Source organism: Coptis chinensis, chromosome 6 (genome assembly GCF_015680905.1).
Source record: "Coptis chinensis isolate HL-2020 chromosome 6, ASM1568090v1, whole genome shotgun sequence".
Taxonomy (NCBI): domain Eukaryota; kingdom Viridiplantae; phylum Streptophyta; class Magnoliopsida; order Ranunculales; family Ranunculaceae; genus Coptis; species Coptis chinensis.
The window spans coordinates 72,035,401-72,055,953 of record NC_141461.1 but is presented as its reverse complement, the minus strand read 5'-3'; the positions used below and the strand labels follow the sequence as shown (position 1 = coordinate 72,055,953).

General features: G+C 35.2%; 2 protein-coding genes and 1 long non-coding RNA gene across 5 annotated transcripts; 2 read left to right on the top strand and 1 right to left on the bottom strand.

Annotated features, from left to right (window-relative positions):
- Positions 1 to 5,391, top strand: LOC147494316 (F-box protein CPR1-like). 3 transcript variants are annotated; one of them, XR_015199400.1, is made up of 3 exons: positions 5 to 1,634; positions 4,789 to 4,913; positions 5,010 to 5,391. XR_015199400.1 is itself a non-coding variant. In XM_086567098.1 (2 exons), exons 1-2 carry the CDS (start codon positions 541 to 543, stop codon positions 3,520 to 3,522), a joined length of 1,143 nt encoding a protein of 380 aa, XP_086423224.1. In that variant the 5' UTR covers positions 1 to 540; the 3' UTR covers positions 3,523 to 4,633. The 3 variants fall into 3 exon arrangements, 2 of the variants coding, with proteins under 2 accessions (XP_086423224.1, XP_086423223.1); XM_086567098.1 differs by lacking the exons at positions 4,789 to 4,913; positions 5,010 to 5,391 and adding an exon at positions 3,474 to 4,633 and having other exon boundaries at positions 1 to 1,634; XM_086567097.1 differs by lacking the exon at positions 4,789 to 4,913 and having other exon boundaries at positions 2 to 1,634.
- Positions 5,392 to 13,296: 7,905 nt separating this feature from the next.
- LOC147494315 (uncharacterized) lies at positions 13,297 to 14,740 on the top strand. Its single transcript, XM_086568098.1, has 2 exons — positions 13,297 to 13,912; positions 14,415 to 14,740. The coding sequence occupies exons 1-2, from the start codon at positions 13,297 to 13,299 to the stop codon at positions 14,738 to 14,740; spliced, it is 942 nt and encodes a 313-aa protein (XP_086424224.1).
- Positions 14,741 to 15,957: 1,217 nt separating this feature from the next.
- On the bottom strand, positions 15,958 to 20,441 carry LOC147494314 (uncharacterized). The gene is made up of 4 exons (XR_015199399.1): positions 20,038 to 20,441; positions 19,266 to 19,790; positions 16,598 to 17,828; positions 15,958 to 16,545 (listed from the first exon to the last, which is right to left on the bottom strand). It is a non-coding gene; the product is annotated as an uncharacterized LOC147494314 (long non-coding RNA).
- Between the last annotated feature and the right edge of the window lie 112 nt (positions 20,442 to 20,553).

The window sequence follows — 20,553 nt, the reverse complement described above, 5'->3', positions numbered from 1 at the left end:
TTAGGCTTTTAGCTCAAATTGCATCCAGAGTTGAGACGAGACTCAGGTGGATGGTTAAAACTTCCGTGTGATGGGTTGGGTTCGGAGTCAACTCAATAGCAATCCATCTATGCATCTAGTGTTCATCGACACGTTACTATATCAATGTCTTGATCATTTGGTTCCACACCAAGACCAAACAATGAGGCTAAACTGATCCAAGAAAAAGATAATAAACGTTCAGTGGAAATTCCTTATTTGTCTGATTTTTCTTAGTGTCAATTCTTTATTTGCCTGATTTTTCCTTAAAAGTCTCATATATTTTTTGGAATTAGCCTAAGTGTTTTGCAAAGAAGGTATAGCTATAATATATATATATATAGATAAAACCAATTTAGCTGATATTAATTGACAAATGTTAGTACTCGGCGCTAAGGGCATCCAGATTTAGGGCATTGGCCCGGCCCTCGTTATTGGTGGTGAGTGAACTTATTATTATAGTTAAGTTGGTTAGCATTTCTAATTTGCTTTTCGGCTCTCTTCCTTCCTTCCCTCCCAAGAATGTCGAATCTTCCAGAAGAAATGATAACAAACATTCTTTCCAGACTTCCTGTGAAGCCTCTCTTGCAATTTAAGTCTGTATGTAAGTCTTGGTACTCTTTAATCAATGATCCTATATTTATTAAAATGCACCTTAAGCATGCTACTCGAAACAATAACTTGAATGCTATGTATTTTGATGCTTCTAATATCTATACCACAGACTATGATACATTATTAACAGAAGCAATAGAGGTCAATTTTCCATTTAAGTCTTCTAAAACTGTTGTTGATTATTATGGTTCTTGTAATGGTTTAGTATGCCTTGATGTTAATAGTAATATTGTTATATGGAATCCAAGTACTAAAGAATTCAAGAAATTGCCGTTGTCGTGTGAGGTGTTTTCGAAACGTGCAAAGGGTTCAGTGGCAACCTTATTGTCTGGTTTTGGATATGATCCTAATTTAGATGATTATAAGGTTGTGAAGGCGATGCAGTATTCCAATGGTAATGACTTTGTTGGTTCGGAATTTGAGGTTTATTCATTGGAAAAGGATTCATGGAGAAAGGTTGATGGTGCCCCTTACTACATTTGTGGTGGGAATAGTTTGTTTGGATTTGAAAATCCTCATTGGCTAGCCATGACCGGACGTTGGACGTTTGAATCGAAATGCATTGTTTATTTTGATCTCGTGGAAGAAAAGTTTTATGAGATTCAGCATCCTGACTGTGTAAACAATTTAATGAAGGTGGGTCTGTTAGGAGGGTCTCTTTATATACTCGATGATAACGAGACTTGGTCTGACATATGGGTGATGAAGGATTATGGTGTAAAGGGTTTATGGAATAAATTGTTTACCATTTCCCATACATGTCAATATTTCCGAATACTACGCTTTTCTGAAAATGGCAAAGTTCTTTTTGGGCCGATAAACCAGGATCTTGTTTTGTACGACCCAGAACTTGAAAAGGCAAAGTATCTTGAGGTTCACGGTATTTCAAAGATGTGTTGTGCAGAGGTATATGTGGGGAGCCTTGTATCACTTAAAACGGGTACTTATGTGGGGCAAGAACAAGCAAAAAGGGATAGCATCAGAACAACGGGTTTAAAAAGGTAGAATCTATCATTATCTCTTTTGTTCCTTCTTTAGTAAATGGCATTGTATTAAATATTTACATAATGAGATAACCGTTTTATGAGTTTAAGGTTGAACACCATAGGTATTAGATAACAGCCCAATGTCAAATGCATTTATTACATATGGTTAAGGGAATTTTCAGTGCCCTTTACACTACTTAGTTTCCATGATGGCATATCGTAACTCAGATGTGGATTATCGTTTCTATTACAGAGGATTTTTACTCTTAGTGATGACAATGTAGAGGGCAGTAAAATTGAAGTACAAAGAAAGAAACAAGTAGAAGAATTAGCATAGTATCTATTCTTTCTGTCTATTAATCCATATAGAGTTGTTTCGAAAAATTCAGAATTAATTCCTTATGCTCTGTCTGGTATATTGCTCTTGTCTGTAAAGTAGGTTTTATTTGATATTTTCTAAAGTAATAGTCATTTGTTTTATTGCGTATCTGTGAAACCATATCATTTTCATCTTTGATGGATTAACGAAATGCACTTGAAGATTGCTTTAAAAATCTTGTCCTAGTTCTGTACTCCTTTCGTCCTAACCCAATGCTTTTGGTTCGGATTTGTGTTGCAAGTTTTAAAAAGAGAAGCTGGGTTTAACTGTTTAAGACCCTAACTAGCTAATTGTATAACATAAATGATTACTATTCTAGTGTACCCTTCACCTCTTGTCTAGCTATTTTTACGTGTATCATTAAAATGGTGAAAGAAAAGAAAACCGTCTAGATACATGGCTACCACGGGTGGTGTGACTGGGTTTATTGGTATTTTTTCCCCCATTTATAGTCATTTGTGACAGTTTCTTGATTATTAGTCTGTCTTTTCTCTGTTTTTCTTTTGTCTGTTTTCTACACATGATCTTATAGTAGTGTTCCATATAAGGAAATAATATTCAATTTATAGTAATTTAATAATAACGTCGTCGACAAAATGATTCTTCTTCAACAAGATACGTACATAATGTGATTTACATATGTTAACCTTTTGCTTCAATCCCGAAAAAAATCATTTTATTAATCAATTCAAATATTTTTGGCTGTCCAAATGGAAAGTAGAAGGAAAGAGTTACGAACAATCTAGGCAATAGTTAGTTTGTGTACGTATGTTTGTGTTCAACAATAATGACAACAGTAACGTCACTCATTCGCAGATCTTTTTTTCTTATATTATTTTCTCTAATAACCTTCTAAACTGCTTTTGAAGTTGAATGCTTGAGTAAAACCTTTTCACTCAGTGATAACTAGATAAAATTGTTTTGTGCTGTAAAAAAAGTCTTGTGTTCTTCCAGTATCTCTTAGGGTCCCAAGTCCTCGTTCCATAACGCCTACATTCGGATGACTCCATAATAACTGTTTTTGGCAAGGCTGTTTTAAATGAGATTGGTAACTCAGTGATGCTGGCGGGGTATGAACCTGGACCCCTGGTATCATCACCCAAAGGTTTTACTGACTAAGCTAGCTGGCACCTGCATGAGTCCCATAATCAACTATACTACTAGGGTAAATAATTTGATCGCAGTTGTGAATAATACCAATCATTGCCCCCAATCTAATATGGTTGCGGAGATCTCATTAGAGGGTTTCTTGTTCCTCTTTACGTTTGTATGTGCTCCATAGCGCTTACTGGTACTATTCACGACTGAATCAAATATGGACATCATCCTCAACTTCGTCAAATAACCATTCACAGAGTTGATTGTTTCCTTCCTTTCTGAGAGGGAGGAGTATCTACTGCATTCTTGTAATGAGGATATGCTGGATTGTGGATACTGATATGAATGAATGACTTGATTGTAAATGACCACTCTAGAAGCAAATTAGCGACTGAAGCTGCTCCACCTGCAAGTCATTCAATGTGATGTCAATATATCATTCTTCAAGCCCATAGGAAAACCAATTCAAAATGGAACACCGGTTCATGTTGATCGAGTAGTGGTGGATACCAAGGCAGTGGCGTGGTATTGGGTTGGCGGCACTATTAAGAACTGAGGCTATAGTTTTCAGGACTTGATGGCCTGTTGGAAAGCCCTATTTAGGGACTATTATAATTATGTTGGTGTGCTGTTTTGGGATGATCGCGGTGATTCAGGGCTAAACAAGTCCAATTGTGGAAAGTAGGAGTTGTTCCTTTACAGGGGGTTATGTCTGTTGGTTTGGGTGTACTGAAATCCTCCCTCACTCAGCCTTTCCATCAGACAATGCTAAGCATAAGAGAAGTTTGTTCATATCCTTCCTGGTTCAGACACTTTTATGTCAGTAGATTGTAACTTATATTTTATATGTTTCTCATGAATAAAGTTTTGTTCATAAAAAAGAAAAGAAAAAAAGGCTAGAGCATTCCTCAAGCTATTGAGAAAACAGGAAACTCATTAATGGCTTACATGTAGACTAGAAACACTATTTGCATGTTTTTTGTTTGTATCATGATTTCTACTCTCAGTTTTTCTTGCGCGATATATTATAAAGGTTTAGATGTTCTCTCGCTTTTCTGGTTTTATTTGAACTTACTTTGATTGTCTCTGACTAGCTAACGAATACTACTTTGCTTTTTCTGACTACCGTTGTTGCAGTCTTTGTGAAATCATTGTCATCTAACTAGTGTAAATCAGACCTATGGTGTCTATCCTTTCATCTTTTGGTTCTTTATTTCATGAATTCCACATGAATGAAATTCTAAGCAGCACGTAAAATGATATATCTGATGATACAGGTAATCTAAGTAGCATTGACACGGCTATCGGTGGCCGATGTGGTAACCTATATGAGGTAGGACATGGGGACACCTCTAAAAACAAAATTACTATTACTATTCTTTAGTTGCGGAACTAATTAATGGGCCCTAGTGAAGTCTGACATGGGGACACCTCTAGGTGGCATATCATGGAGTCGTGACTGTTAACGGATTGTGTCCTTAGTCTTTTGGAGTTGAAAAACCCTAGTTTGAAATCTATTCATAATGTATTTGTGTGTCTGACACGGATATGTATTTTACACAAATCTTTTTTAGAATATGAAGTTTCCATGTTACGTAGCAGCTGACCAATACTGCTATAAAAGCCTCTTATAATTAACTTTTTTGTATTTGTTGGTTAATTTCTTTCTCTGAATGTCGTGATATTAAATAGGCGAATCAGTCTCCGTGTACTTGCTGATCTGCTTCCTCCAGCTCAAAGCATCATTTCTAACTCCAGCATTTAAGAAGCTTGTGGAATTAAAATATCTGCATTTCATTTGAGTTGCCCAAAGACAGGTTGAATGAATAAAACCCCAAGCTTGTTTTTATAGAAGTGCATGAATCTGTATGTACAGGTCTTTTTTCCTAATCATCTAATCCTCCACTTTTCAGGAGATTTGATGCTGAGGGTGCAGAGCAAGCGGAGTATATGGGAGCAGCTGAGCAGAAGTAGCAGTCTTGCTAGCTAACAAGCTGGGAGTGCAGCTGGTCATTTTTTAGGGTGACAACAAAATGATGATACAAGCCTTGCAGGAGAGACAAAGAGAAAGCGGGTTGGTGGAATTTTAACTTAGTTGAAGACCTTTTATTTTGTCTATCTATCTAGTTTCCTGGGTTGTAAGTTTGTATGGATTAGGAGAACAGGTAATGAAGTGGCTCATGAATTTGCTTCTTGGGCAGTGAAGCATGAGAAAAACTTGCATTTGTTTTGTTTAAACCTGTAGACATGTCCTATTACCGAATGTCCTTCATCAAATTTAGTTTGTTTAAAACAGATGATGTTGTGTTTACTTTGGTCAGTTGAGACATCCATTCTCATTTCCTTCCTTGCTTTCTATTCCGATGGAAATCTGATTTGCGAGTTAGAAGTTGGAACTTCTTCATCCTCTGAATGTTGCCAATTTTAACAAGGATGACCTAGTATCTACAATTAAATTTCGGAAACTCAACGTGTTTTATGTTCATTCAACTTAACATGGGGCCCAAGATTCAGGGCATGCCTTGGGGCCCATAAGCTCAGTGTCAAATATTAGTTATTGGATTGATGCAATAGGAAATGTCAACGGGTAATAAACACTACTGAGTTACAGTGAAAAAACAAATTTTCACTAGCAGTTGCTTAATGAAATATGTTTGTCTGCCTGAGAAAAAATATTTTGTAAACTATATATAATGAACTCTCCGAGTCCTCATTGGCTGGCCTTGACCAGTACTTGGTCATGGTTACCCGGATTTGTTTGGTGAGATTCAGTATCCTGATTGTCTAAACAATATATATACAAGATGTAGGTATGTTAGGAGGGTCTCTTTTTGTACTCGATGGTTTAAACAAGTTTCAGACTGATGTCTGGGTTATGAAGGATTATGGCGTAAAAATCTCGTGGACAAAATTATTTTCCTTCTCCGAGTCACTTGAGAGCTTTGAGGTGCAGTGCTTTTTTGAGAATGGGAAAGTTTTTTTAGGACCGAAATGCTTTGATCTTGTTTTGTACGACCCTGAACTTGAAGACGTAAAGACTCTAAATTTTAATTTCACGGTGTTTCAGAATATTCTAGCTTCCAAATTCGTCCTACGAACGAGTGTTGTTATAAAAGTATTAGCATGCTCGTTATAAAAGTATTAGCATGCAGCTATGCATAACTATGAAATATGAATATTATATTTACCATTCATCCAAATTTCTTGCAATGCGAGAATCCCACTTTCAATAAAAAGAAAGAACCTATTCTGATAAAACCCTTTGACTTTTTTTTTTGTTGTTTAATTAATAATATAAGTTTGATTAAAGTTTTGGGAGAATGCCCAAAGAGACAAAGATCACATTGACGCTAATTGAATAGCAAAACATTACGATAAACACCATTTTAAATGCGAAACTATACTTGTCAAGACATTCCCATTATATATGATACAACTATGTTTTGAGATTAGGTCGATACATTTGCATCCACTTTCTGAATTTCCGTTAATTATTCTTTGAGGTAAGTTCGATGTATTTATATCATGTTGCCAATTTCTGGTTAATTATTTTTTGGGGATAGTCCGATTAATTTGCATTTAGTTCGTTTATGATTTTCCACTAAATATTTTTTTAGGTTAGTTCGTTCCATTTGCATCAAGTTTTCGATTCCCCGTTAATTATATTCTTTGAGGTTAGAACAAACCTTCAATCATGAAGAACAATTCATTTAGAATAAATATTCAATAACAACCCTCTAACGATGAACAATGAAGGCTTAATTACAAAAAAAAAAATGAAGGCTTAGTTGCATTTATATAATAACCAATGTTTCTAATTCTATTTAGAAACCAAAATTGAAACCTTACTAATTAACTTAAATCTAGAACAAATAAGAAACTCTACTAATTCAATATATAAAACTACTAATAATATAATTAGAAGTTTCTATACTCATACATCATACTCCCCGGCTTAAAAGAAACTCGTCCTCGAGTTTGGTTGCATGTAGACTTGCGAATATTCAACAAAACTCTTGTACGTACTTTTAAGGGTGGAATTCGAGCTAAACAAGCCGAGCTTTACCATGCTCAAGCTCGGCTCGCTAATTACACGAGCTTTAAATTGAGCTCGGGCTCGGCTCATATAGTTAAACGAGCGAGCTCGAGCCGAGCTTAAACGAGCCAAGCCCAAGCCGAGCTCGAGCCGCTCGATTATTTTACACTATAACTATGCTATTTGAGCTAAACGAGCCGAGCTTCATCAAGCTCATTTGTTACACGAGCTTTAATTTGAGCTCAAGCTCGGCTCATATAGTAAACGAGCGAGCTCGAGCCGAGCTTAAAAGAGCCAAGCCCAAGCCGAGCTCCGAGCCCTCGGCTCAAATTCCACCCTTACGTACTTTATCATGCATCATAGTTTCATGCAGTTGCGTCTAGTTTCCAATTTCCCGTTAATTATGTTTTGAAGTTAGTTCAATGCACTTATTGCATCAAGTACTTTTCGATTTCCGGTTAATTATTCTTTGAAGTTACTCCGATGCATCTACATCCAGTTTTCGATTTTCTGTTAATTATTTTTTGAGGTTAGTACGATGCATTTACACCCAGTTTCTGATTTCCCGTTAATTATTCTTTAAGGTTAGTTCCATACAGTTGCGTCCAATTTCCGATTTCTCGTTAATTATGCTTTGAAGTTAGTTTGATGCATTTGCTACCAGTTGTTTCTGATTTCCCGTTAATTATTTTTTTAGATTAGATCGGTGCATTCATATCTAGTATCCGATTTCCCGTTAGTTTTTTTCTTTACAGTTAGTTCAATACATTTGCATCCAATTTTCCGATTTTCATTAATTATCTTTTGAAGTTAGTTAAACGCAGTTACAACCAGTTTTCAATTTGTCGTTAATCATTCTTTTAGGTTACTTTTATGCATTTGCATTCAATTTGTGATTTCTAGTTAATTATTCTTTGAGATTAGATTGATACATTCACATCCTGTTTATGATTTCTCGTTAGTTATTATTTGATGTCAGTTCAATGCATTTGCATCTCATTTCTGATTTCCCGTTAATTATCTTTTAAAGTTAGATAAATGCAATTTCATCCAGTTTTCAATTTGTCGTTAATCATATTTTTAGGTTAGTTTCATGCATTTGCATTTAGTTTTTGATTTCCCGGTAATTATTCTTTGAGGTTAGTTCAATGCAGATGCATCCATTTTTTGATTTCCCGTTAATTACTTTTAGAGGTTAGTTGGATGCATTAGCAAGGTAGTGGAACTGGGATGGAAGCATATATGGGTGGAGTCAGATTCTACTGCAGCAATGAAGTCATTTAATAACAACCAAATGCATTGGTGAGTGTGAGCGGCATGGAAAAAAGTCAAGCATCTAGCCGATTGGATTCTAATCACCATTACATGGCGAGAGGTAAACTTTGGAGCAGACATTTGCTCTAAAACTGTTGTCACCTTGGCAAAGGGGAAAACAAATGGTGGGTCCAGTATTCCTAATTTTCTATAGAGGATAGAAAATAATAATATGACCTACATACTATAGATTTGTAAGTTAGCTATCTGTCGAAATGAAGACATGATACCTATATTAACTTTTAACTCTTTTTTGAAACGTGTAACCTTTTCTTAATCAATACAATTATTTTTAGCAAAAAAAAAAAAACCCTCCGTTAATTACTTTTTGAGGTTTGTTCAATACATTTGCATCCAATTGCCCATTTTCCGTTAATTACTTTTAGAGGTTAGTTGGATGCAATCACGTCCAATTTTCGATTTTCCATTAGTAATTCAAGGTGATATCTAACACCAAATTCTATTAATCCTTCTGTTGTTTCCTTGCAAACATGGCTTTAAAAAAATATCATACAAGTACATGATTCACTATGTTGGATCATAAAAAAAATTCCAATTTTCAATTTCCAGTTAATTATTCTTTAAAGTTAGTTCATTATATTTCCATCCAGCCTGTTTCGGATTTTCCGTTAATTATTCTTTGAGGTTAGTTCAATGCATTTGTATAATGTTACCAATTCCCCATTAGTTATTATTTATGATAGTTTGATTAATTTGCATCTAGTTTCTAATTCCCCGTTAAATATTCTTTGAGGTTAATTAGTTCGATGCATTTGCATCTAGTTTCCGATTTCCTATTAATTATTCATTGAGGTTAGTGCCATGCAATTGCATATAGCTAGTTTCTTATTTTCCGTTACTTATGCTTTGAAGTTAGTTTGATGCATTTGCATACAGTTTTCAATTTTTGCTAGTTTCTTATTTTCCGTTACTTATGCTTTGAAGTTAGTTTGATGCATTTGCATACAGTTTTCAATTTTTCTTTGAGGTTAAATTGATGCATTCACAACCAGTTTCTAATTTCCCATTAATTATTATTTGAAGTTAGTTCAATGCAATTACACCTAGTTTTTTATTTCTCGTTAATCATTCTTTTAGGTTTGTTCAATGCAGTTGCATCCATTTTTTGATTTCCTGTTAATTATTTTTTTAGATTAGTTAGATGCATTTGCATCCAATTTGTGATCTCCCATTAGTTATTCAAGATTTAAAGGTGGTGTGTAATACCAACTTCTATTGATTCTTCTGTAGTTTCCTTGCAAACTTGACATAAGAAAATATATTATACATGATTCACTAAGTGTGATCATCAAAGATTATCCAATTTCTGATTTTCCGTTAATTATTCTTTTAGGTTAGTACAATGTATTTGCATCTAGTTTTCGATCTCCCATTAATTATTATTTGTTGTTAGCTCCATGTAGTTGCATCCTATTTCAAATATCTCATTAATTATTTTTTGAGGTTATAATGCAGTTGTATCCAGTTTTCGATTTCACGTTAATTATCCTTTGATATTATTAGTTCAATACATTTGCATCTTGTTGCCGATTTTTCGTTAATTATTCTTTGAAGTTAGTTTGATGCATTTGCTACCAGTTTATGATTTCATGTTAATTATTTTTTTAGGTTAGATCGATACATTTACATCCAGTTTCCGATTTCCCATTAGTTTTTTTCTTTGAAGTTAGTTCAATACATTTCCATCTAGTTTTTGATTTCATGTTAATTATTCTATAATGATATTTCAATACAATTGCATTCAGTTTCTGATTTCCCGTTAATTATTTTGATAGGTTAGTTCAATACATTTGCATCTAGTTTCTAATTTTCTATTAATTAATTTTTGGGGTTAATTCCAAGCGGTTGGGTCCAGTTTTTGATTTAGCGTTAATTATGTTTTTAGTTTAGTTCGATACGTTTGGTTTTAGTTTTTGATTTTCTGTTAATTATTCTTAGAGGTTAGATCGGTGCATTCACATCCAGTTTATGATTTCCTATTAATTATTTTTTGAAGTTAGTTCAATGCAGTTGCATCACTTACTTAGCTTGCTCATGTCACTGATAGAGTCATCTTCAAAGAAACCCTTCATTTTCTCATCGATCTAAAACAAAACCCCACCTTACACGCAAATCTAAATATTCTTGGAGCATTATGTGATGGTTCTCTTTTTGGTATAATATTTTAATAGGTTATGGACTATCACTACATAGTAACATGTGATTAGTATCGATAGTCTATACACTACAAAGAGATTTGGGCCTTCTATAAATTTGAGAATAATAATGTTTCATATTTTACTTAATGTGTTTTGCAAGGTCTACATGTCTTAGAAGTTATCATTTTCTCCTAACAATCATTAGTTATTTTCATTATTATTGTGTCTTGTTGTCATCATATAAAAACACGTGATTGACATTGAGGATATAAAGCATGATATTGCTGCTAAAAATATATGTATCAGGACAGTGAAATCACCATGTCACAAACATGATCATCTACCTTGTTGAATTCAGCCTTAATATTTAAATATTATACATTGTCCAGGCTGAATGTCTCTCCAACATACTGCTTAACTTCTGTAACCGTATTATCTATTACTGTTAGAACTTATTGGTACTTGAAACTCGTTTATAATTGATCTAACTTTGTTAAAAACAATTTTTAGTGCAAAAAAAATGAAATCTTGTAACTCTCTGATATAGAGGTTTTGTTTATTTGGGTTATTTTCTACTTGGGTTTTCTAGGGTTTATCTAGCTAAATTTCTAATTTAGAAGAAAAATTGGGAAAGAGTGTTTTTGTGGGACTTTTCGTTCAACCCCTTTTACGTGGATAATGGAAACTCCTAATTTGGAATTCATTTTTTTTTTTTTTTTTTTTTTTTGTAATTAGTATTATAATTTACAAAATATTGGAGACTCTGTGAAGCCTTGAAAAATAGAGCCAAGAAGATATAGCTATAATATGTATCTAAGAATATATTGGTGCAAAGGTATATGTGGATTATGTGGGGAGTCTTGTATCACTTAAAACGGGTACTTACGTGGGCAACAAGGAAAAAGGGATAGCATCAGAACAACATGTATATATGAGGTAGATTCTGTCATTTGTTCTTTCCTCGCAAGTAAATAGAAACATAGATTAATATAGTTTATTTACATTGTGACATTAACCCTGCTATGAGTTTTAGGTTGAGTATCGTACATATTAGATAATAGTAAGTTTCTTGCTTCTGCATTCTACCCCAAAAGGGGTTTCTGAGCACCAAGGGTCATGCCACAGATAAATATCAGCTTCATTTGCATTTAAATGTCCAGTATACTTCATTGCTGTCTCTCTATGCTTATTCAAATAATTAGTAGTCATACGGATTCAATGTAAGAGATAAACAACTCCCAGTAATTTCGCGAACTCTGCCAATATTGGATGATATGAGTTGATGCAATGATGTTAATCTTGATCATAATAAATTGTTTAGTAATTGTGATGCTGATCAACATCCCAAGTAACGTTCAGTATTTCAGTAGAGTACCAAAACTGTATGAACCTAAAACCCACTCACTCACAAGTCACTCCTTTCTCTCTTTTCTCACTCTTCCTCCTTTTTCTTCTTCTAGCGGCCTCCCTTCTCTCTCCTCATCCTCTTCTTTTTATATTCATTGATATCTGAATCGTCCATCTGTCCTCTTATCTGATGGCTCCCCCTTCTGCCGTACATATGCCACGTCTGCAGTTTAGGGTTCCGCTGTCATGTTTCCCTGTTCCCCGGGTTATCCTATTATAATGCATCCAACTCTTTGTCCCACTGATTTGGTCTACTTCCCTTTTATGGGATCACTATTCCCTCTGTATCTGGGTTGTCCATTTGTCTTCTCATCGGGTGACACCCAATTCTGCCATACACCTACCACGTCCGCGGTATCTTGTTCATTTGTTATATTTCTGCTTCTCGCTTCTCAGCAGTTGGCGGAGCGAGGGGGGCCAGTGGTGCATGCGCTCACCCTCAACTTTCGCAAACAAATTTTTTTCTACTATTCACATATTCACACAAACCAAAAAGCTAGCTGTGTCTGTGTAAAGTACTAAAGTACGGTTAACACTTAAGCACTTCACAGTGTTGGCTTTCAAGTCAAACTTAAAACCCACGACCCATAACAGTTATATCCGAAAAAGAGCAATCTCCAAAAAGCTAACTGTGTCTATGTAAAGTACTAAAGTACGGTTAACACTTGAGTACTTAACAGTGTTGGCTTTGAAGTCAAACTTAAAACCCACGACCCATAACCGACCAAAATACAAAATAAAAAGCACGCACACAAACCGAAACCAAACAATTGAAACAAACAAAGAAACAAAAATATCTTACTCCAATTTGACTTTTTATCAAAAATTGAAGCAAAACCCACTACGCAGGTACCTACTTTTCCACAGATTTACCTTTCTCTTTATTATTTTAATTAGTTATCTATAATTTCTAAAATTTTATAGGTAAGCCTAATATTATTAAATTTCTTGTCTTATTTTTTTTTATCTTTTCATATTAAGTTGATTCCTAAAGTATGTTTTTTAATTTTTTTGTATTTTTTTTGTGAATTCATTAAACCATATATTTTTATTTAATTTTATTTTGTGAATATCATAATAACATTGGTAGTTTATTTTAATTAGTGCAATTTCAATTCAGTTGATTAATAGTTTATTTTAATTGTTTAAACAGATATGTTAAAGTATTTGATCAAAGGAAAGTCGTTACCCACTCAACCTACTCAACCACCTAATAAAACAAAAATCCTGTTGCCAATGTTGAAGTAGGATCTTCCTCAAAGCGAAGTCACCAAGAAATTGAGGATGGTGGTGTTGAACAACCCACGTCAAAGCGGGTTCAACGTGAAAATCGTGAAGAACTTGACTTGTCTAGTCTTCAGGGAGACCCCGCGACCGAGGAAAAAGATTTCAGATTATCATCCTAATGATCAAGACTCGGTGAGAAGAGCATATTTGCTTAGGGGTCCTTGCCAGCCTAATCATGCTTTTCCTCCAAGAACAAGAGGCAAGAGAATCCGACGCTTTCAGATTGAGTGGTATGAGGAGTTTAGTTGGTTGGAATATAGTATTCACGAGGATGCCGCATTTTGTCTATATTGTTATCTCTTTAAACCTAATAAGGGGACACAAGGAGGTGGGGATGTTTTTTCTCACAGAGGGTTTACTAATTGGGAAAGAAAAACCAAATTAAAGGAGCACGTTGGAGGACCAAATAGTGCTCATAATATTGCTTATAGGGCAGCACAGGCTTTGTTAAATCAAGAGCAGCATATCGAGACATTTCTTCACAAACAATCTGACCAAGTTCGAAGGGATTATCAAATACACCTAACTGCAATAACTGATTGCATTAAGTTTCTTTTGAGACAAGGTTTAGCTTTCCGTGGTCATGATGAATCAGATGAGTCGATCAATAAAGGTAATTTTCTTGAACTTATACGGTTTTCGAAGATCATAACGAAGTCATTAAGAAAGTTCTTGATAATGCTTCTAAAAATCGGAAATTGACATCGCCTCGATATCCAAAAAAGATATTGTGAATTCGCCGCCGTGGAAACTACAAATGCTATTCTAAAAGATTATGGAAATTCATTGTTTGCTATTTTAATTGATGAAGCACGTGATATATCAATTAAGGAGCAAATGGCGCTTGTTTTTATGCGTTATGTCGTCGATAAGAAAGGTGCGTGATTGAGAGATTTTTGGAGTTGTGCATGTTAAGGAAACTAGTGCATTAACACTTAAAAAGGCAATCGATGAGTTGTTCTCCAAGCATGGGTTGAGCATATCTAGCTGCGTGGACAAGGGTATGATGGGGCAAACAATATGCAAGGTGATTTGAATGGCCTAAAAGCACTTGTAATGAAGGAGAATGAGTCCGTGATTTTATGTTCATTGTTTTGCCCATCGCCTTCAGTTAGCCCTTGTAGCAGTTGCAAAGAATCATGAGTCAATCGCTAACCTTTTTAGTATTCTCTCTAATGTGGTAAATACTGTTGGAACATCATGTAAGCTACGGGATATGTTGCGCGATGCAATGAAGGCTAAAGTTGTTACAGCGTTACAAAGTGGAGAAATTTCAAGTGGCAAAGGGTTGAATCAAGAGACTAGTCTTAAACGATCTGGTGACACTCGATGGGGCTCACACTATTATACACTTCTTGGCATGATAACCACTTGTGGTTCAGTAGTTGATGTGCTTGATAATGTAGCGGAAAATGGTTCAAAGCTCGGAACAAAGAGGTGAGGCTTACGGATTATTAGATTGGTCGGTCTTTTGAATTTATTTTCAATTTGCATTTGATGAAAGCGATACTAGGAATTAGCAATGATTTGTCAAAGGCATTGCGGCGTGAAGACCAAGACATTGTCAATGCTATGACTCTTGTTAAAATAACAAAGGTACGCTTTACGGTGATGAGAGATGATGGGTGGGATAGTCTCATTTGAAGTTTCTTCACTATGTGTCAAACATGATGTGGTTGTTCCAAATATGGAAGAGAGGTATATGGCTCGAGGGAGGTCTCGACGAAGAGCAGAAGGAAACACCAATTTACATTACTATCGTGTTGGATTATTCTATCACTGTATTGATTTGCAAATTCAAGAGTTAAACGACCGGTTTAATGAAGTAAACACAGAATTACTTCTTTGTATGGCATGTCTTGATCCTAGTGAATTGTTTGTTGCTTTCGATAAGCAAAAGTTGATCCGTTTTGCTCGACTTTATCCCAATGATTTTTCAGAGATAGATCAGATGGAATTAGCGGATCAGCTTGAGAATTATATCATTGATGTGCGTTCCGATACTAAGTTTGGTTAAGTAAATGGAATTAGCGGCCTAGCCAAAAAAATGGTTGAGACGAAGAAAGACATTGTGTACCCACTTGTTTATTTGTTGATTAAGTTGGCACTGATTTTACCTGTTGCTACTACCACTGTGGAGAGGGCATTTTCTGCTATGAATATCATAAAGAATCGTTTGCGCAATCGGATGGCAGATGAGTGGTTGAATGATTGTTTAATAACATACATTGAAAAAGAAGTTTTTGATAGCATTGATGCCGAATTGATCTTACAACGCTTCCAGAAGATGAAGAAGGATGACAAAAAAGAAAGCCGCTGAGGACAACTATGAACAAATACTTGTTTAGATTTGATTTTTTTTTTCTAATACATTAATATATATAATATATTTTTTTTGTATTTTGTATGCTTGGTTTTTGTCTGGCTGGCTCACCCTCACTTACTTTCCTAGCTCCGCCACTGCTTCTCAGGTTATCTTGTTACCCAGCATCCCCTCTTTATCACGCTGACTTGGTCTCCATCCCTTTATTGGGTCACCACAAAAACATAGCAACAACTAACAAGCACCTCAAGTGCTGGCACTTCTCAAACAGTGTGCGTTGCTAATTGGCCTTCCAAATTTCAAATGAAATATCTACGATCTTAGTGCATGTACAATTAGCCAAAGCAAAGTAATTCCATTATTATTGTAGGTGGACTGGGAAAACAAATTTGCATTAAAACAATTTTGCTCATCAACTGCACTGCAAACAATCTAACTTTACACTAATGTAATGTCCTACAGTTGTATGACGCAAGCTTAATAGCTCATGACCATCAGTGATCTTACCTAGGGTCTTAATGCACCTTTGCTCCCAAGAACTTTTAATCCACAGAATTCATGTCCATAAGTTTATATCTGATTGGATATGTGATGCAACGGTGAAGTAGTCAACTGCTGATCAATAATTTGATGACAACACAAGGACAAGGATAACGTTCAAACTGCGCTCTAGCAGCCACCCCCAGCGTAATACGAACTTCCTAGATTTGCATAATCAAACATCTAAATCGAAGTCTGAATCAGAACCCAAATCAAAATCAAAATCTCTCACCATCTCTTCAATTTCATTTTACTTTACATCTTGTGATCCTGCTTCAGCTTCAAACACAATCCTTCAAACATACTGATTACTGAGGCTTCCACGATAACTGGTGACCACTTCATGCAGTGATCGTTCAACGTCTGCTCTCTATTGGTAAATGCTGCATTTATAGGAACAGAAGAAATTAAATTGGAATAGTTAGTAAATCTTACGTCGACGAAAGAACAGGGTAATTAACTTGTCGTGCCTTCCACCATCCCAGCACATCAAATGCTTCTCTGTTCTCAGATGCATTACTATGAGAGGAAGCTCTTTTACGCATTGCAAAAGTGGAAAAGGTTGGATCCCCTTCTTCTGTGACAGTCGATTCCATTGGAACACTTCTTACCTGTTCTTGTTTGTAATCATTATAAAGGTTCTTCAATGCATTTCATCACTTCTAAACTTCCCCGGCCTATCATATCCATAAATGATTTTGAAACATACTTCCAGAAATGATACCTTATGCCTTGGATCCATGCATGCGGCAATCCTAGATCGAGCAACCGGTATTTCACCCAAATATTTTGTTATCTTGGATTTCATGCTACAAATCTCCTAGGATGGATAGCGCCTGAAAAATCATAGGACATTGACTCATTGCAATATTAGCACACTGCTTTAGTTTCAACACTTCCATCTTCATTTGTAACCTTTCTTTTATCCAAGTGCTTCTACATATCATCTGTAGCTAGTTTGACTTTCCTTCATTTATTCCCGGGAAACAAATTATTAGAATCATGAGAGCCAACGGATTCTTCTGACAGCAACTTTCTCACTAATGGTAGGGGTGATGGTGTATTAATATGACTAGCATCATGCACGTGCGATGCACGTCTTAACAATACAGATGTTAAGATTAAATCCCCAGCAATAAAAACTATAATAAACTCCACGCAAGAAGATTTGAGCAAGAAAGAAATATAAGCATGAAGATAAAAAGTTGTCTCGCTAATTTAGTTAACTCTTAAATAAGATAGTATTTTCATTGTTTGAAGAGGTGTTAGAGGTGCTTACAGAATAGGAGCACAACATGTTAAAAAAATAACAGATTGAGCCCAGTTAACACCGGCTGAGTGTCCTTCTACCATCAACAACAAACCATATATGCACCACCTAACATAGAAAACTACAAACAATACCATTGCAGATATGTGTGATATTACACATCAACTTCTAACGCCGCAAGCCGCAAGCCGCAAGCCACCAGCCAAAAGCCATCTAGGCCATCATTCAAAGGCCCAAGGTTTTTTTTTTCAGAACTTCTTCAAACTCCTCTTGAGTGAAATCATTTTTTATATTGAATTTCTCGCGGATCTTATATACTGTCTTCCCCTTAATTGTGTCAGCCACTCTTTGGCCTGCTACTTCAATTAAGTTCTGTATGTTCAAATAATTTGTAGCCTGCAGAAAACAGAGCAAACAATCAACCTAAGTTACCATATTAGTTAGAATCTTAAGGGGAGTAGAAAAGAGTCAAAAGACATTAGAAGCATACGTGAGCATTCAATAGTCCCTGCGATCCACATTCCAATTCTTACACTTTGATCAGCTTATCTAGGTTTTTATCCATCTTCTAGATAGTCAAATAAGTCCTACCACATAATATACAATAGAATCTACCAACATATATTTATATATCGCTGATCTATTTTATTAGGAACATAACCTTAGGTGGCAGAATATCAAAAAGGTCTTAAGTAATCAGTTCTTTTAGCTTATATCTTCATATAGTTCTGTGATGCGATATGTTGGAATCAGCACACTAAAGCAGAAAGTTCACCAGAGGTAATGGACATTAGACTTAGATTGCAACAGAGTAACTCTAGCCCTAGCAACATCTCAAGGGGATTTTCCATATCTATTAACATTTATGGAAATTCCCTCTTATTAACCAAGTTGGTTGGTCATCCTATAACAAATTTTGTTAGTGAATGGAGTGATGTCAGTAAAAAAAAAGAGGAAATCGACTGAGACAGAGGGTATGAACTTAAAAGATACTCACCTCAGGAACAAAGATTGATCCATAGGGTGTATATGCGATGTCTATCAAGAGTGGTTGTCACATTATCAGACTTATTCACAATGTCTATTAAGTTGGAAAGATTTATAAAACAGCAAGTACCTACATATACATAGGATTCAGTACATAGGCGTCAAACCTATGTAAATATTAAGATTGGCATGTAAAAATAGATATTTAGTAATATAAGATTTGGTAATTCAAGTCTAACCATGAAAGAGAAGAGGGAAGAGCAGAGAAGCAATATGTAGAAGTGAAGATATCAGTATGGTGGGACATAGAGAATTGTCAAGTACCCAAAGGATGTGATCCACATACAATAGCACAAAATATAAGATCATCTTTAAATAGGATGAATTATTGTGGTCAAATTTCTACTATTTCTGCTTATGGTGATACTAATCGGATTAATACTCAAGTTCAACATGCTCTTAATTCTACCGGCATCACTTTAAATCACGTTCCTGCTGGTATTTTTTATTTTTTATTCATAAAAATTCCATCTTTCTTGAAAAATGACATTACCATAAGTTGTTATAAACACAACCAAAGGTGTATCGCAAGCTAATTGTTCCAGTTTTAGTGTTGAACTGAAAACTGGCCTAGTCAAGACTCCATTAGCTACTCAAATAGATTAATCAATTATTACAGATCTTGAAGACACATTTGAGGAAACAACGTTATTATATAGTAATTTGGTTAAACTTTTCAATTGCAATTAGGAATAAACCAATAAGCGATTATGCGATATCAATTGCAAAATAGAAATAAACATAATATCAAATATAATGCAAAATAGAAAGTGTTGGAAACAGTACCTGACCAGACTCATTCGTTGGAGGATTATATCCCAAAAAAAACTACCACTATTTTATCCAATTAAATGAACATTTCCTTTAAGATCTAATCTCTCATTCCCCATAAGAAACGAAGTAAACGACAATTGTTGCTGCATAAACCCATTAGCATCCATTCATAGACTGAAAGCCGGGAGACGAAGAAGAACTTGCACACATGGGGAGAGGAATGCTCGGGAACTGTAGAGATACTATCTTTATCAGGGTCTATACTGTAGAGATACTATATTTATCAGGGCCTATACGCAGTGAATGCTCTGTATCATACTGTAACTGGTCCTCGCCATAAGCTACAGTGTTCTTTCGATGCTAATAATAAGCACACTTTCGTTTGCATTCAAGGGACCGTTGTTCATCAGTAATATCATACGTTGCCTTCTATCTCATTCTGTAGACGTTCATGTTTTGTCGTTCTCGGCGATAATGAATTGCATTGTTGTAACTACATTGGACCCTTGTTGGGAAGAGTTGTCCATGTTGAATGCCCTTGAATGCAACCAATCCGAGTAGTAAACATAAACATCTCTAAAATTGTATTCAAACAAATCTAATAACTTATAAAAAAAAGGATTAAACAATTATAATTAACCAATTAAATAAATGACTAAAAACAACCCCTTGAATTATCCAATCCGAACAGTAATGCCAACTGTTAGTGAATGGGGTGATAACAGCTTAAACTAAATGAAGGAAATTAACCAAAAGAGAATCTCTGAGTTGGAGAATTTCTTACCGCAATTAAACTCACCAAGTTTCCACTATCAAAATTACCAAGCAATCATTCTCTACAACCACGATACCAATATGCTGACACCGGCCATTCGTTTAGTAAACCATCCAATTTAGTTTCCCACCCAATTGAAGCACACCTTGATTGATAAACTCAAAAAAATATAAAAAATAAAAAATACTGAGTTGGAGAGTTTCTTTCCGAAATCAAATTCACTAAGCTCCCATAATCAAATTTACCAAATAGCCGTTATACATAACCCACTTAACGAAACTTCCACTTGTTAAGTAGATTAATTTGATAGAGATAGAGATGGGGAGGAGAGTTAGAAGCTTGAGCAGAGAGAGAAAAAAAATGGAGACGAAGAGAGAAAGAGGAAAAACCGAGAAGTGCATAGAATTTTCTATTAGGTGCGAAATGACGAAACTACCCCTTTTATTTAGATGCACAATGACGAAAATACCTCTGTGAGAGTTTAGAGCATGCTATTTTTAGCTGCCCTAGTCTTGATAAGATTTG